Source organism: Lynx canadensis, chromosome D1 (assembly GCF_007474595.2).
Source record: "Lynx canadensis isolate LIC74 chromosome D1, mLynCan4.pri.v2, whole genome shotgun sequence".
Lineage (NCBI taxonomy): Eukaryota > Metazoa > Chordata > Mammalia > Carnivora > Felidae > Lynx > Lynx canadensis.
Genome location: NC_044312.2, coordinates 54,572,209 through 54,589,496, shown reverse-complemented (window position 1 = coordinate 54,589,496; position 17,288 = coordinate 54,572,209). Strand labels below are relative to the sequence as shown.

The 17,288-nt window shown below is 41.2% G+C and overlaps 2 protein-coding genes across 3 annotated transcripts in view; one reads left to right on the top strand and one right to left on the bottom strand.

Moving 5' to 3' along the window:
• Nucleotides 1-3,697, bottom strand: part of RSF1 (remodeling and spacing factor 1) — a 163,172-nt gene extending 159,475 nt beyond the window's left edge. The window contains exon 1 of one of the 2 annotated variants that reach the window (XM_030333593.1): nt 3,353-3,697. In XM_030333593.1, the coding sequence (XP_030189453.1) occupies nt 3,353-3,539 (187 nt within the window). In that variant the 5' untranslated portion in view covers nt 3,540-3,697. The remainder of the gene's footprint in view (nt 1-3,352) is intronic. The other variant, XM_030333592.1, reaches the window with a different exon arrangement.
• A 306-nt stretch (nt 3,698-4,003) lies between these two features.
• The window catches only part of AAMDC (adipogenesis associated Mth938 domain containing), a 30,987-nt gene continuing 17,702 nt past the window's right edge, over nt 4,004-17,288 (top strand). Inside the window, exons 1-2 of the mRNA XM_030331899.1 lie at nt 4,004-4,087; nt 11,652-11,801. Of these exons, the coding sequence (XP_030187759.1) occupies nt 11,670-11,801 (132 nt within the window). The 5' untranslated portion in view covers nt 4,004-4,087; nt 11,652-11,669. The remainder of the gene's footprint in view (nt 4,088-11,651; nt 11,802-17,288) is intronic.

Sequence of the window (17,288 nt, the reverse complement as noted above, 5' to 3'; positions counted from 1 at the left end):
GGTGCCTCTATAAATTGGTGGCAATACCCTGGAGTATTTTAGTGCAATCTGGGAAATATGGCCCTATGGCAAGGTATTCTGTAATTTTCTGGCTTTGGACTCAGACCTAGGTTAGAAATCAGATTCTACCAATAACTATATAATTTTGGGCACTGGGCAGTTGAATCAAACTCCTGAACCTTAGTTCTATGCCTGCCCAACAGGAGTAATAGTACTAACCTCAGAGAATAGTTGTGAGGAATGAGATGATGTCTGCACATAGTAAATGCTCAATAAATGCTACTTATTATTCTATCATTCCAACTTAAACCAAATTTAATCATTAACTCTCTGGAGGATAAAGGAAGCTTTCTAAACTAAAGCCACAATGTCAAATAAAAACTTAGGAACAAATTTTTCGGGAAAAGACCATAAAGTGCTTAAACAAGGACAATATAGAGAACTACAAACTCCTCCAAAGGATGTCATCACGTTGCTATACCTATCACAAAAAATGATGAGGTGAAAAGTCTTAAACTGGCAACTCAAAAGAATATACTTTCAAAAGCACCTTTTAAAGGATAAGCACACTAGAAAAAACAAAGAATTTTATAAACTAGGATTCTTTATGTAACATTAAGAATGGTCTTTTAAAAATAGTTAAATTTTACACAGAGCAAAACTCATTTGATTGTAACAAAGACTTTTCCCCAAGAGTATAATAGCTCACACCCCTATTCTCACAACGTACTAGAATTTAACATTTTAATTCCAAATACACTTGTAGATCTTCTCTCTCATAAACATCTTTAATAAAATTTGTAATAGAAGAATACTTCAAGCGCTTAGTTTATGAAAGGATTTTTGAAATATTTCATTTGATCCTGAGATAATTATCTCTATTTACTGAAGAGACGAAGTCCATCAAAATTAAGTAATTTGCCCTACAACTTATATATGACTGTTCAGTGCGAAAACCCATGTCTTTTAACTTTTTCTAGTATACCACAACTCCTTCATAAAAAGACTCAGTTCAAATCTTGTTAGTTTGGCCAGTGTTGTTTTATCCAACTGTTACAAGTAGGTTAACCATCCTCAAAGGCCTGAAAATCTTTTCCCTGCACAGTAATGGCATTTCACCTGCAAGACTTTTCATTTGCCAAGCATCTTGAACTATATAACATTAATTAATAATTATTCTTAGGTAACATTATGACAAGATCTATTATTATAGATGTAACTATACCAATGGTAATGAAGTGGCTGAGCCCACTGGTACAATTTCTCAGCCCAGAATATTTCTCATTTTTCATTTAGTACATGGCCCATTGTTCAATTCTAGATAGAAAGGTAACATGAACTAGTAAACTGACCCTGATATTTTTTCTTCTATAACTAACAAGCCAAATGCAGTGGCCAAAATACTTAAAAGGAATGGAAGGCAAGCAAACTTGTATGCCACCCAGAATGCAATGCCATCACAGGTCTATGCCTGCCTTTCATCTTGGTCCAAGAAAATTCCAAAAACAATCTGCCAGCAATTCTTTCCCCAAATTCCCAAATTTCTCCCAGATACATACATTACTATCATTTCCAACAGTATGCTAAAAGCAACTAAGGCATTCTATTTCAGTGACTACTTCTCTAAAACTTGAATATAAATACAATTTCATAATAAAATACCTATATTAGGGAGCTTAACTTCTAAAGAAATTCTGCAGGAAGTCTTTATACAATGTAACTTATCACACTCTTATTTCATACTACATAAACTACCTTTTTATATGCCAGAGTTTAAGGGTAAATTTGGGCAGGTAAGAAGGGATATGTGCCTGTACCATAAACGCTGTATTAATTTGAGTCTTTGGTAGTCATAACATCATTTCCTCTACAGCTAATATTTTGAAAAACTTCACACTCGGACCCTTCCTGGCAATGTAAATAAGATTGTTAGCAGAAACTTCTTCATTTCCATGGAGAATTGAAGAGCAACCTTGCTTTCTTAGAAAGGAAACAGCTATCTGTCTTATACAATACCCCGTCCACTTTAGCCACCTAATACGGACCAAAAAAAAAGGTCTGGAAAACGTCTCTTTTCCAGCCAAGGGCTGTTCCCAGATAAAGGCAATGCTTAGAATACAGAGAGAAAACAAAACAAAACAAAAAAAAACCTTCTTTGAGGGAAGAAATACGCCAAGGAAGGAGAGCCATGGATCAGAAATAAATAAGGGGTGAGTGTACGCGCTCAGTGTAAGGGCCAGAGGCAGCAGGCACAGAGCTGAGATGCTCCAGCGAAACAACCAGCAGCAGCAGCAGGAAGTTTCAATGGGGCCGGGCAGAGCATGCGCCCTGCACCCGCGCGGTGGCCTTATGTGGAAGGAGCACCACTTGCGAACACCAATAATAGACCAGCAGCACCAGAGAGAGAAACATGAGCAACAAGCACCTTCTTCAACTGTTTCCCCCTCCGTCTGAGCCCCTCCTCCAGCCTACATACTAACCACCCCACCCCACCCTGCAAATGGGAGGGCGACTTCTTCCCCTAAGCCCCGCTGCCAAGATGAAGGGGGAAGGGATTAGAAAAGTGGGGAGATGCTTTTCTATTATTTGGGGGGAGGTGGGGAGAAGGAGGAGGAAAACTATGGGGGAGGAAAAATTAACCCTCTAACCTCCAAAGTGGAGAGATGCTGCCGACTTCGACCCCCAAAGCGAGAATGGAGAAGGACCCTCTCCCATGGGGGAGGAGCAAACCTCCCTACTCTGAGGAAGGAGTTTTGGGGGTTAAACTGGCCCTCGAGGGGAAAGGAAGAGAGACGCGAGCCGACTCTCTCGGGGGAGTTCCCACTAGAGGGAGGGAGAGCTGAAGTGTCCGCTGGCCCCCGCCCACCCAGGTGGAGGGAGAGAAAGGGGCGCCCCGAGAAGATGAGCCCAGCCTCCCCCGAGATGGTCGGGTGGATGGTGGGAGGAGGGGAAGGAGCAAGGCAAGGGAGGAGGAGAAAAGCGCAAAGCTGGCCGGAACCTGCGCTCCCCTTCCCCCGCCACCCAGGGGGAGAAGGGGTGGAGGACCGGCCCCTGCCGCCGGGGAGCAGTCCCAGGGGCCGCCGATCAGCACAATGACCCCTCCACGCCCCCAGCCCACATCTAGCCCGCGACGCCCCCACCTCCGCTCGGCGCCAGGCCCGGTGGCCCTAGGGGGTCTCTGCCCCGCCTCCCCACTGCTCAAGACCCTGGGGGCTGGGCGGAGAGGCCAGGCCGGGCGGAGCTGCGCCCCAGGGGAAGGACAGAGCCGCGGAGGCCCGGGATATCCGTGAACAGCGGAGAGAAGGAGCGTGCCAGGGCCGCTTCCCGCCGGGCGTTCGGGCCCCTCGCTTACCTTCTCCACTGCCGACGTCCGGCGGCGGCGCCTGCAGCACCCGCTCCAGCTCAGGGAACGGCAACTCAGGCAGGTCGAGCAGCGGCCCGTAGCGCTCCAAGAAGGAGCAGACTACGGCGAAGTTGGGGCACGAACCCGGGCAGCCCGGAGGAGCCATCGCGGCCGCCGCTGCTGCCGCCGCCGCCATTTTGAACTGGAGGATGGAGGAGGAGGCGATGGGGGGGGTGGAGGGAGTTAGGTGCCGAGGAATGGCAGGGCAGCTTTACAGACAACAGGAGGCGCTAGTGAGTAGGCTCTCCTGCGGATCCGAGCGTCTCAGGCACGGCGCCGCGATCCCACAATACAACGGCTGCTGGGAGCAGTCGAGAACCCAACCAGACGAAGGAAAGAGAGGCGCTCTGTGCCTTTCACTTTCCGCCCTCTTTCCGCCCCCTTCCCTCCCTCTTCCTCGCCCCTCCCACTTTGGGTTTGCCACAGCCTCGTGTGACAGGGGGAATGAAAACAAGGGAAGCGGGGCAGGGAGGAGGACTGGAAGCTTGAAGAGGCGGGACTTTTTAGGAGTGGTGGCCAATAGTCTTGGAGGGGGCGGGGCTTCTGGCGACGACTGGCTGAAAGGCTTTTTCGGGGCGGGGCGAGTGGGGGGAGCTCTTAGCCGAGAGGGCCTGAACCAACCAAGGTGAGAGGTAAAGCGCGGAGCGGTGTGGGATCGCAACTCTCGTGGAGAGAGGACGTTGGGTGAGTTTTGTGGGAGCTCCGGGATCTAAAACCCGGCCATCAGATGGTGGGGGAAGTTTAGGAGAGTGAATAAACAGCAGAAAAAGAGGAGAATCGAAAAGCACGGTTCTGGGAGAAGGTTGGAAAGAGGAAAGGCTGAGAAGTGCTCTTAATTAGGGATTGCGGTGAGACCTTTGTAAGAAGTGCCTGCGAAGCTTTGCTGAAGGGTATTGCTGTCTGCTGGGGCACAAGAATCGTAGCTATACTGAAAAACAGGGTCTGAGGGCTCTGGGGGACGAGGACCTGAAGGAATGAGGCTCTGCGGGGATCACCTAGCTGAGGAATCGGGGCCCTGCAAGGAGATCAGGGTCTAGAAGGGACCAGGCTCTTCAGGCCGACCAAGGTGTGAGGGGACAGGGCCCTGCTGTGGTTGCCAGGGTGTGAGGGTAAGGGATTCTTGAGGCACAAAGATCTTATAGGGGACCAGGGTCAGTTGGTGGGCTAGGACTCCACTAAGAAAACGGACAGGATAGCGACTTGGTGCAAGAGCAAAAACTTTGTTAGAAGACAAGGTTCAGTTTCATTGGGGCAGCAGTGATCATTCTCCCACAAAGAATCTCAGAAAACTATCAATCTTGCAAAGTAGAATGTGCAGCTTGGAATGTAACGGTGAGTTATGGTTAGGAGCCTGAGCTTTGGAAGTCAGCCAGACTTGGGTCCTAACAGAACTGCTTCAGGACATTACAGAAGATTCTTCATGTCTTTGAACCTCTGTGAAGTGGGGGTAATAAATGTACTTAAATGGTAGGATTTTACTAGGTATTCACAGTAAATTGACTAGCGCAATCCCTGGCACATTCACTAGAACTATTTTTAAAACATTAGTTGCTATTCTTGAACAAAGGAATTTCTAAAATTTAGATTGAATTCAGCCATAATTTATATAGTCTACTACTTTGAGCCAGAATTTTCAGCGTGCATTTAAAACTTACATAGTACCTTTTTAAAAAGAATTTGAAACAAGGTATAATATAAACCGTGTAAAATAGGACAATTTATGATGAAAGGAAGATAAAGATATACAGTACAGGCAAATAATTATATTGGGAACAGAAAATGCTTACAATTATTGAATTTCTGTGTTTCTAGGGGGAAAAAAGCACAATGCTCTACATCATTCTCATTATCTAAAGAAAAATATTCATTTTTGTCAAGGGAGGAAAAATAAATCTAGATTGTAAGTTCAATGTGTAACCTACAATACTGACTCCTAATCCTGAGTAATACACAAACTCTTTTTAAAGGGAAAAATGTTTTTTTGAAAATTCTCAAATACTCTTGAAAATTACATTTTAAGAAATACTGCTGTGGGGCGCCTGGGTGGCGCAGTCGGTTAAGCGTCCGACTTCAGCCAGGTCACGATCTCGCGGTCCGTGAGTTCGAGCCCCGCATCAGGCTCCGGGCTGATGGCTCGGAGCCTGGAGCCTGTTTCCGATTCTGTGTCTCCCTCTCTCTCTGCCCCTCCCCCGTTCATGCTCTGTCTCTCTCTGTCCCAAAAATAAATAAACGTTGAAAAAATTAAAAAAAAAAAAAAATACTGCTGTGAAAAATTAAAGTCAACACAACAGTGTGACTATACTTCATGCCACTTAAGTATACACTTAAAAATTATTGAAAAGGGGGGTGCCTGGGTAGCTCAGTCCATTGAACATCTGACCTGATCTCAGCTGACTTTTTTTTCATCTTTTTTAATTTAAAAAATTTTTTTAAGTTTATTTATTTTGAAAGAAAGAGAGCATGCAAATGGGGGGGAGGGGCCGGGGAGAGGGGGAGAGAGAGAGAATCCCAAGCAGGCTCCATACCATCAGTGTGGAGCCTGATGCGGGGCTCAAATTCACCAACCATGCAATCATGACCTGGGTTGAAACCAAGATGTTCAACCAACTGAGCCACTCAGGCTCCCCTTTTCAAAAATTTTTAAAGTTTATTTATGGGGGGGGGGGGGGGGAGAAGAGTGTTTGTGGGGGAGGGGCATAGAGAGAGGGAGAGAGAATCCCAAGCAGGTTCCACGCTGAGAGTCCAGAGATGGACACAGGGCTAGATCCCACGAACCACAAGCTCATGGCCTGAGCCAAAATAAAGAGCCAGAAGCTCAACCTACTGAGCTACCGGCACCTCTCTCAGCTGACTCTTGATCTCAGCTCAGGTCATGATCTCAGGGTGTGAGTTCAGGCCTCAAGTTGGACTCCATGCTGGGCTTATGAAGCCCACTTAAGAAAAAAAAATGGTTAAAGGGGTAAATTTTATTTTATGTATATTTTGCCACAATGAAAAAATAAAAAACAAAAAAGAAAGTCTTACTTTAGGAAAACATTTATAGTTGTGACTTATCATAGCAAAAGAAAAGTTTTTATTTAATGTATAGTAAAATAAGTTTTTTTAAGTAATACTGCTTAAACACAAATTGAAATTAAAACATATTGGTAGAACTTTCAGATACATCTATGTATCTCTAGACCTGGGGATCTGAAGACCCCATTTTAAGAAAAATCTGACCTAGAACACATCTTTAACAACAGTTTTGCAGAAAGAGACAAAAATTTTGATAAGGTCATTACTTAATTGACCTTAAATAAAAAGTCCACTCCCATCTTGATGTAGCCAGTGCACATGCTGCCCTCATTATTTATTTTGAATATAGCCCTAGCCTATAGCAATATTTTTTAAACACTGGGTCATGACCCATAGTTTTAAAATCAATGTGGTGGATCAAGACCAGAATTACATTAAAAATGAAAAAGAGGGGCGCCTGGGTGGCGCAGTCGGTTAAGCGTCCGACTTCAGCCAGGTCACGATCTCGCGGTCCACGAGTTCGAGCCCCGCGTCGGGCTCTGGGCTGATGGCTCAGAGCCTGGAGCCTGTTTCCGATTCTGTGTCTCCCTCTCTCTCTGCCCCTCCCCCGTTCATGCTCTGTCTCTCTCTGTCCCAAAAATAAATAAACGTTGAAAAAAAAAAAAATGAAAAAGAATAAAAATAGAACAGTGCTAAAAAAATAGAACAGAAAATAGTGTATCATCTATAGTAAGGATAAGTATAAGTATATTGCAAGAAATATTTATGAAATATGTATGTTTGCCAGCGTGTATTATGACATAAAATGTATTTGTTGCTGTGGTTTAGACAAAGAGTTTGAAACACATTCCCTTACCTTTACATGTGGAGGAAAATAAATGAATGAATGTCTGGATGAATGAACAAATGAGATCTTTATCACTTGATTATGACAAAGGAAATAGATATTATTGGGTAAAATTCCTGCTTTAATATCACACTCCTAGATGACATCTAAGCATGAATACAGTAGCTATCATATATTTTTCATTCAGTAAAATTGTATATGTCAGGCACACCAATTTTCCAAGCACCAAGCAGAACTAGGTTGCAAAAGTATTTCTTTAGTACTCTTAAGATGATATTCGGATATCTGGGAAATCATTAAAATAAATTGTGTCAAAATACTTTAATTTGCAAGTAAAAGACAAACAGGCTTAAACATAAAGGAAATTTATTACCTTACATAACTGAAAAGACCAGTGGTAGGTCATGCTTGAGGTATGGTCTAATCAGGTGGTAACTCTGTTTCTCAGTATTTCTCTCTGTTTAGTCTTCCTATTCATGGGTTGAATTTTCAGACCGATTTCCCTCATAGTACTAGCAGTTTCAAGGTACTTTTCTATATTCTATACATCCCAGCCTCAATATCTCAGAAGCTCCCCAAAAAAGTCCCCAAACTGACACTGATTGGTCCATCTCTGCTCTCACATTCAACCATGAGCCAGTGTGCCCAGTATAGAAAGTGAAAGTAGAATGTACTGAATGCATTAGCCTAGGTCAATGCTTCATTCCTACAGCAAGATATACAAAGGTCAGTGCTTCATTCCTAAAGCTAGAGGTTTATCAAAACCACATGGAATCAATACATCAAGAGCCCTAATACACAAGATGCAAAAACTGACAGAATTGGAAGGAGAAATAGAGGAATTCAACAATACTACTTGGAAACTTCAATTCTCTACTTTCTTCTTCTTCTTATTATTATTAAAGTTTATTTTTGAGAGAGAGATAGACAGACAGAACATGAATGGTGGAGGGGAAGAGAGAGGGAGATACAATTTGAAACAGGCTCCAGGCTCCAAGCCGTCAGCACAGACCCCAACATGGGGCTCGAACTCACGAACTGCAAGATCATAACCTGAGCCGAAGTTGGACACTTAACCCACTGAGCCACCCAGGCGCCCCAATTCTCCACTTTCAGTAATGGTCATCTAGGACAACTGAGCAGACTGTAAACAAAGACATTTGCTTGAAAACCACAACAAAATAACTAGATTTAACAAACATCTATGGATACTGCATAACAATAGCTGAATACACATTTTTCCCAAGTACACATGGAAAATTCTCCAAGATAAACCATGTGCTAGGGCATAAAAAAGAAGACTCAACAAATTTAAGCATGGTGAAATGCCAAACATGTTCTCCAAACATGGAATTTAGCCAGAATAAAAAACAAGAAAATTTGGAAAATTAATTTGTATATGGATGTTAAGTGACACACACCCAAATAACCAATTGTTCAAAGAAGAAATCATAAAATTAGAAAATACTTTAAGATAAATAAAAATGAAAACATAAAAAAACAAAACTTAGGGGATACACCTAAAACACTACTTAAAGAGAAATACGCTATATGTAAATGCCTATATTTAAGAAGATGATTTCAGAAGCTCCTGGGTGGCTCAGTGGGTTATGAGTCAGGTCATAATCGACTTCAGCTCAGGTCATGATCTCTAGGTTCTTGCATTCAAGTCTTGCGTTGGGCTCTGTGCTGACAGCTCAGAGCCTGGAACCTACTTCAGATTCTGCGTCTGTCTGTCTGTCTGTCTGTCTCTCTCTCTCCCCCTCCCCCCTCCCCTGCTCACGCTCTCTCTCTCAAAAAAATAAACATTAAAAAAATTTTTTTAAAGATTATTTCAAATCAATAACCTAAGTTTCCATCTTTATAAAACTGGAAAACAGCAAACTAAACACAAAATAAATAGGAGGAAGGAAATGATAAAGATTAGCATAGATCTTCATGAAAGAGAGAATAGAAAAATAGAGAAAAGCAACAAATCCAAAAATTGATTCTTTGAAAATAACTACAAAATTGACAAGTCTTTAGCTAGACTGGCAAAGATGAAAACAGAAAAGTCAAGTAACTGAAATGAACAAGGGGACATAACTACAGTAATTTTTAAAAAGGATTATAAAGGAATATTATAAATAATTGTTTGCCAGCAAATTAGATAATCTAAGTGAAATGAATAGAACAATACAAACTACTGAAACTCAAAAAACAGTAGAAAATCTGAATGGAATTATAACTAGTAAAAAGATTGAATTAGGAATATGAACCCTACCACACCCCCCCCAAAAAGATCAAGAAAGACACCAAGAGTTCTAATGCACAAAGAAAAGGCCATGTGAAGACAAAGTAAGGAGAAACCCATCTGCAAGCCAGAAGAGAGGTGTCACCAGAAATCAACCCTGTTGGCACCTTGATCTTGGACTTCCAGCCTCCAGACTGAGAAAATAAATTTCTGTTTTTTAAGCCACTCAGTTTGTGGTATTTTGTTATGGAAGTTCTAGCCAACTAACACAGAAGTCTTTTTCAATACTCATAGCAATTCATTATACTTCCCTTATACCAATTTTCAAAAGTTACTTAATATTTTTAATTTTTTTTTAATGCTTATTTATTCCTGAAAGACAGAGCATGAATGGGGGAGGGGCAGAGCGAGAGAGGGACACAGAATCTGAAGCAGGCCCCAGGCTCTGAGCCGTCGGCACAGAGCCCGATGCAGGGCTTGAACTCACAAGCCGCGAGATCATGACCTGACCCAAGTCAGACGCCCAACAGACTGAGCCACCCAGATGCTCCAAAACTGAATATTTTAGGATACATTGTTGGAAGCCTAGGTTCTGATGTTCCCCCTCCCCATTATTGTTCTTTGTACTTAGTCACTTGCTTAGACTAAATCTGTAAATTCTCTCATGCAATGTGTGGCCACTGAAATCTGCTTTTAATTTTTATTCATTTATTTTATTTTTTTAGTATATTTATTTTGAGAGAGAGAGAAAGAGAGAGAGGATCCCAAGCAGACTCCATGCTGCCAGTGCAGAGCCTGATGGGGGGTTTGAGCTCATGAACTGTGAGAACATGACCTGAGGGGAAACCAAGAGTCAGACACTTAACCGACTGAACCACCCAGACTCCCCTACTCATATTTTTTAAGTTTATTTATTTTTTTAGTAATCTCTGCACCCAATGTGGGGCTCGAACTCATGATCTCAAGATCAAGAATCGCATGCTCTTCCAATTGAACCAGCCAGGTGCTCCTTAATTTCTCTTCCTGTTTTTATTTTTAAGTTCGGCTTCCTACATAGCTTCCTACATAGCTTAGTATTCAGTCAAAGAAAGACTGTGTTCAAACAACTCAAGCCAGTAAGACTTTCACTCTACTGGTGGGTCAGTGTGTGCACTGGGGAGTACCTTCAATGTTCATGTTGTTTTCATGTCTCGCCTGGCTTTTACTTTATTCTAAGTGCTCTTGTGCTTTCTTGCTTCTTTATTTTGCATGTGCTGTTGGTTCCACTGGCCCAGAATGTTTGCATGATTTAGGCCTACTCAGTTTGTGTCTTTGATACACATACTCACAGCAATTGGTCCACTCCAGATATGTGGAGAGCTCATCAAGCCCCCTATAGCTATGTGAGCTCTGAGAAATTCCTGTTAAATCCCTGCCTACTCTGCAAATCCATTGCTTGCCCCAAACACTCACAATAGCAAGGAAGCAGAGCCACCTGCCATCCATGTTTGCTTGCTTGCCGCTGAGCTCACCACTTTAACTTCTAATGCTCTAAATCAATCAAGCCTCCTCTGGCCAAAGCAGCAAGACTGTTGTTGGTTTTCATGTTCTGCCTCAACCAAGGTGAACCTCTGTGCCAACAGAACTGATGTGGGGACATGACAGTAATCCCAGGCAGGAACGGCAAGCCATGTTATTGATCTCTGAAATACAGTGGCTTTCATAAATAAGCACTTTGCAGCTTGTAGTATGCCTTTATTATTATTTCTAGAGTGCCAAGTTATTCTTTTGAAAGACTTGTACAGCTTTATACTTACTTTTTGGGGAGAGGATGTGTCAACCTCCTTACTCCATCATGCTGAAGTAAATCTTTTAATTTTATCTCTCAAAAAATATCGAGAATTCCACCCAGAGTCTTAGTAATGTAGTATCTAGTTTCCATGGTTAAATGATTCAGGATCCCAAGAATAACATTTTACTTTTGAGACCTCTAGAGAAGAAGTGACAACCACATAAATGACAAAATTAACTCACAGCGGACCAGGGTTTCCTGTATTTTGTATATAGTATTATATTTTAGAATACATTTTTGTATGTAGACTAGCTCCTGTGTTTTGGAGTTGTTTTCAACCTTACTTCATAACTTATTTGACATATTTTTCTTTTAATTTCAGAGTTCAGTTAAGTTCCTTATGTCCTCCCCTGAAATTGCTTCCCTATCATGGGGGCAAATGAAAGTACAAGGCTCTACTAAAACCTATAAGGACTGCAAAGTGTGGCCAGGGGGAAGTCGGGCTTGGGACTGGAGAGAAACAGGAACTGAGGTAAGCTATGAGTTTGTGGTTGACACTGCATGAGGCTGACCAAATGATTTCCAACCTCCTAAGCCATAATGACCAAGTGAAAAGTAACTATTCCTCTCTCTCTGTCTCTCCCTCTCCCTCTCCCTTTCCCTCTCCCTCGCCTTCTCCCTCCTCCTCTCACTTCCCCACCCAGAGATATAACTCAGGTACCATTAACTCACCCTTTTAAATTATGCAATTCAATGGACTTTCTATTGTCATACACTTGTACAGTACTTACCACTAATTCCAGAATATACTTACCACCCCAAAAGGAAACCTCATAACCATTAGCAGTCACTTCTCTTCCCTCCCCCCAACTCCTACAACTACTAATCTACTTTTTTTTGTTTTTAAGATTTTATTTTTTTAAGTAATCTCTACACCCAACTTGGGACTCAAACTCATGACCCCAAGATCAAGAGTCACATGCTCTACTGACTAAGCCAGCCAGGAGCCCCTAATCTACTTTCTGTTACTATAGATGTGCTTATTCTAGACTTTTCATGTGAACAAAATCATTCAATTCTCTTAGGTATATACCTAAGATTGGAAATGCTGGGTCATGTGACAACTCTATGTTAATTTTCTGAGGAACTGCCAAATTGTTTTACAAAGATTTTAGGAATTATGGAGGTTCCAATTTTTCTAAATCTCTCCTGTTTTTTTTGTTGTTGTTTTTATTGTATCATCTGGGTGGGTATGAAACATTATCTCGTTGTGGTTTGAACTTGCATTTTCCTTGTATTGTACTTCCTACAGGATTCTCACTGTGCCATACCCAGGTAGAGTCTCCCAAGGTAGAGGTTGGGTGAAAGAAGGGAGCCCCTACCTCTCAACCACATTCACTTAGGACTTCTCGGCAACAGACAGCTGGGAGCAGGATGAGAAATACTTAAGTCCTGTTCCTCCCAGGAACAAAGCCTTCCAGCTGGTAGCTGAAAGGGGAAACAGCTCTGTGTTGTAGGCTGATGCAATCCAGTGGAGTATCCACCTCACTGGCTGGGAGTGCAGAAGCAGGCAGCAGTCTTCCTGAGAAACCATAGATATTCACCTTGCCTACCAAATATTTATAGAATTTCCTGAAGAGATGTTTCTTTTCTTTTTCTGTTTTTTTGAGTTTAGAGAGAGCGAGCGAGTGGGGGAGGGGCAGAGAGAGAACACGAGACAGGATCCCATGCAGGCTCCGTGCTGACAGTAAAGAGCCCAGTGTGGGACTCGAGCCCACAAACTGTGAGATCTTAACCTGAGCTGAAGTTGGATGCTTAACTGACCGAGCCAAACAGGCATCTCAAAAGATGTTTCTTCATTTGCTGTTTGCTCTTAGAATCATTTCCAAAGGCTTTGAGTGGTATTCTTTTTTCCAATTTTTTTTGGGGGGTGGGGGTGGTTAAAATTTGTCTTTTGTTTGTGTGTGTGTGTGTGTGTGTGTTTTAGTTTTTGTTTCCTTTTTTTTTAAATTTTTTTAACGTTTTATTTATTTTTGAGACAGAGAGAGAGCATGAATGGGGGAGGGGCAGAGAGAGAGGGAGACACAGAATCGGAAGCAGGCACCAGGCTCTGAGCCATCAGCCCAGAGCCCGACGCGGGGCTCGAACTCACGGACCGCGAGATTGTGACCTGAGCTGAAGTCGGACGTTTAACCGACTGAGCCACCCAGGCGCCCCTAGTTTTTGTTTCCTTTAATAATTTTCATTTTGGAGGAGGTTATGGAGCTCCTCATACTGTAATGATGAAAGTTGATCCTTCAGTTTTAAAGGATAATTTTGCTTGATACATAATTCTTGATTAATAGTCTTTTTCTTGGGGTGCCTGTGTGGCTCAGTCAGTTAGGTGTCCAACTTGGGCTCAGGTCATGATCTCATGGTTCATGAGTTTGAGCTCCACGTCAGGCTCTATGCTGACAGCGCAGAGCCTGGAGCCTGCTCAGATTCTGTGTCTCCCTCTCCCTCTCCCTCTCTCTCTCTCTCTCTCTCTCGCTCTCGCTCTCTCTCTTTCTCTCTGGCCGTTTCCTGCTCATGCTCTGTCTCTCTCTCTCAAAAATAAATAAACATTAAAAAAAAAATTTGTTTAAGTCTTTTTCTTTTGGCCCTTTGTATATGTCATCCCACTTTTTTGGCTTTATTGTTTACTAATGGGAAACCCAACTGTTAAATTCTTCGTTGGACTTGATAGGTCATTCCTCTCTTGCTGCTTTCAAAATTCTTTGTCTTTTGTTTTTGACAGTTTCACTGTGATGTGTCTACATGTGGATCACTTTGAATTTATCTTATGTGGAATATATTGAGCTTTTTGGATATGTGCATTGTTGTTTTTGTCAAATTGGGAGGATTTTCAGTCATTCTTCAAATATCCCTTCTGCCCATTCTGTCTCTCCTCTCCTTTGATATCCATTATGAGTATATTGGTATTTTAGATGGTAGTCCCTCAGATGTCTGAGGCTTTGTTCATTTTCATCATTCTTTTCCCTTTTTTCTCACATTGGATAATCTAAATTAATGTATTTTTCACTTTTGCTGACTCTTACCTTCTGTTGAGCCTTTTTAGTGAAATTTTCACTTCAGTTATTATACTTTTCAACTCCAGCATTTCTATTTTGTCCTTAAAAAATAATTTCTCTCTCTTTATTGATATTCTCTAATTTTTAAGGTATTGTCCTTATACTTTCCTTTAGTTCTTTGAATAGTTTCCTGAGATAATATTTGACAGAGATTTCCTTATATGCCTGGAACCAGTAGGTATTCCAGTGTTTGCTGAGGGGCTTTGTTTGCAGTTTGCGGTATGTAGTCAACACTCAGCCAGGCAGTTTAAAATTATGCCTATTTAGGGGTGCCTGGGTGGCTCAGTTGGTTGAGCGTCCGACTTCGGCTCAGGTCATGATCTTGCGGTCCATGAGTTCGAGCCCCACATCGGGCTCTGTGCTGACAGCTCAGAGCCTGGAGCCTGCTTTGGATTCTGTGTCCCCCTCTCTCTCTGCCCCTCTCCCACTCATGCTCCATCTCTCTCTAAAGTAAATAAACATTAAAAAAATAAAAAATAAAATAAAATAAAATTCTGCCTATTTCTTGCTTATGCTGAGTCTCAAGATTAGCCAGAGTGGTGTGTATAGGGCCTTCTCATGTCATTCCTGAGCATATGCACAACCCTGGACATGTGTATCACCATTTCAATACCTAGGTTCATATCAGAGTTTTTCAGAGCCCTCTATGGAGATCTCATTTCCCAGTTTTCCCTTTTGAGTTTTTTGGTTAACCTTGTTTGCCCTGCTATCTAACGCATCAGGCAGCTGCACTGTTAAACATTTGTCTCTGACAGTTTTGGACAAAATTCTTTGAGGGGAAAAAGAGGTTTATACTGGCAAACTCCAAGTCAGATCAAATAAAGACAACCTATGAATTGGGTTTTCCAGAGAACCATCAGACAGGTCAAATAATGACAGTTTTTTAGGAGAGGAGATTTGAAGGAATTTTATTCTATTATTCCATCTTGTGACTTCCAGGCTGGTAGTTTTCACTGTGATTGTGGGTTGTTGCTTTTCAAGGCTACCAGAGAACTAGGGAAGGAGAAAATTGGAATAGGGCAAGTTAAAATTGCACAAAGCTCACTTTTCAACTGTGTTTTTTTAAATAAACACATCCTGAATTTTTGGAGACCTTTGTTAACTTCCAGAGAACAGAGTAAGTTTATGTTTACACTTTTGCCAGTAGTCTCATTGCTTTTATGAAGAAGAGGATTTTCAGAGGTTCTTCACAACACTTTCACGGATGTCACTCAGAAGTAACTACTTTGGATTCATACTTGTGCAGTGGTGTGCTGGACGTGGCTTTCACTGGCTTGTGAGAATTGATTGTTAAATTTTCAGGAATTTTGTAAGCCAGCTTTTTTTTTAAGTTTATTTGCTTATTTTGAGAGAGAGAGAGAACAGGAGGCACAGAGAGAGAGAGAAGGAGAGAGAGAATCCCAAGCAGGCTCTGCACTGTCAGCATAGAGCCCAATATGGAGCTCAGTCTCACAAACTGTGAGATCATGACCTGAGCCAAAACCAAGAGTTGGACGCTTAACCAGCTGAGCCACCCAGGTGCCCATGCAAGCCAGTTTTTAGACACAGCCATTATTAAAAACTAAATTATATAAACTTAAATAAGGTTAAAACATAGGTAATACATATTTAAAATTCATTAATTCCTAATTATTTTACTACATTCTTTGCTCTTGAAGTTATTTACATCTGTTGTTATCTGTATGGTAAAAATACTATGTTATATATGCTACTGTATATCTCTTATTAACTCTGCATTCAGTGATGTCACATTGGTATCTTAAAGTCAAACATGGTGGGAGTGTTTACACCACAGAAATTGGAAAACACTACATATTGGGGCTTTTTTTTTTCTTTGTCTTTTGAACTTTATGGCTTTTAAAAAATTTTTATGGGGGCACCTGGTTGGTTCAGTCGGTTAAGCATCTGACTCTTGGTTTCAGTTCAGGTCATGATCTCACAACTTATCAGATTGAGCGCTGCATCGGGCTCAGTGCTGATGGTGCAGAGTCTGCTTGGGATTCTCTCTCTCCCTCCCTGCTCCTCCCCTGTTTGCATTCTCTAAATAAACAAACTTTTAAAAAAATCAAAAAAATTTTATGGCTTTAAAAATTGCATTATTAAACATAATAAGTTTAATTCATTGCAAATTATTACCCATATTATCCATTTAATTAAATGGGTAAATTAAATTACCATTCTAATTTAAAAAAATCTTAGAAATAGAGTTTGATCCCTTTCCCTCCACCCATATCAAAGTATTTCCTTTATACTTTTCAAATATCTATCTGTATCCACAACCCATAGTTTGTATTGTTCTTCATGTTCAAATTTTTATATTAATGGTATCATCTGTTGTCCACCTTTTTTTTTTTTTTGTATTGAGGTTTTATTCTGCTTTTGTGTCTCCCTTTTTTGGTAGCTGTACAGTTTATTTCCATGTGCTTAATGGTTATCTTTAATATTGTAATATATTAGGTTGAACCATATGAGATTGATAATATTTTATAAAGAGTTGAATATTAGGAATTTCATGTAATTCATCCTAATAAAATCTAAATAAGTCTAAAATTAATTTTTATCTCTACTTCAGTAAAGTATCTTTGCTTCATCACTTCCCTTCCATCTTACACATTATTGTTATCCAATAATTTAGTTCCTTTAAGAGTAGGTATTTTCTTATTACATTATTTATTGCATTGAGATATTTTGTTTTTTAATCATTACAATCAATGTTTGCTTATATTTACCCACACGTATACCAGTTTCCTTGCCTATCCTTCCTTCTCGCAATTTGGATCTTTGTGGATTTTCTTTCTTTCTTTCTTTCTTTCTTTCTTTCTTTCTTTCTTTCTTTCTTTCTTTCTTTCTATAGATATTCTTGGCAAGTTCCTTTAGTGAGGATCTGTTAATGAACTCAGTTTTTGTTT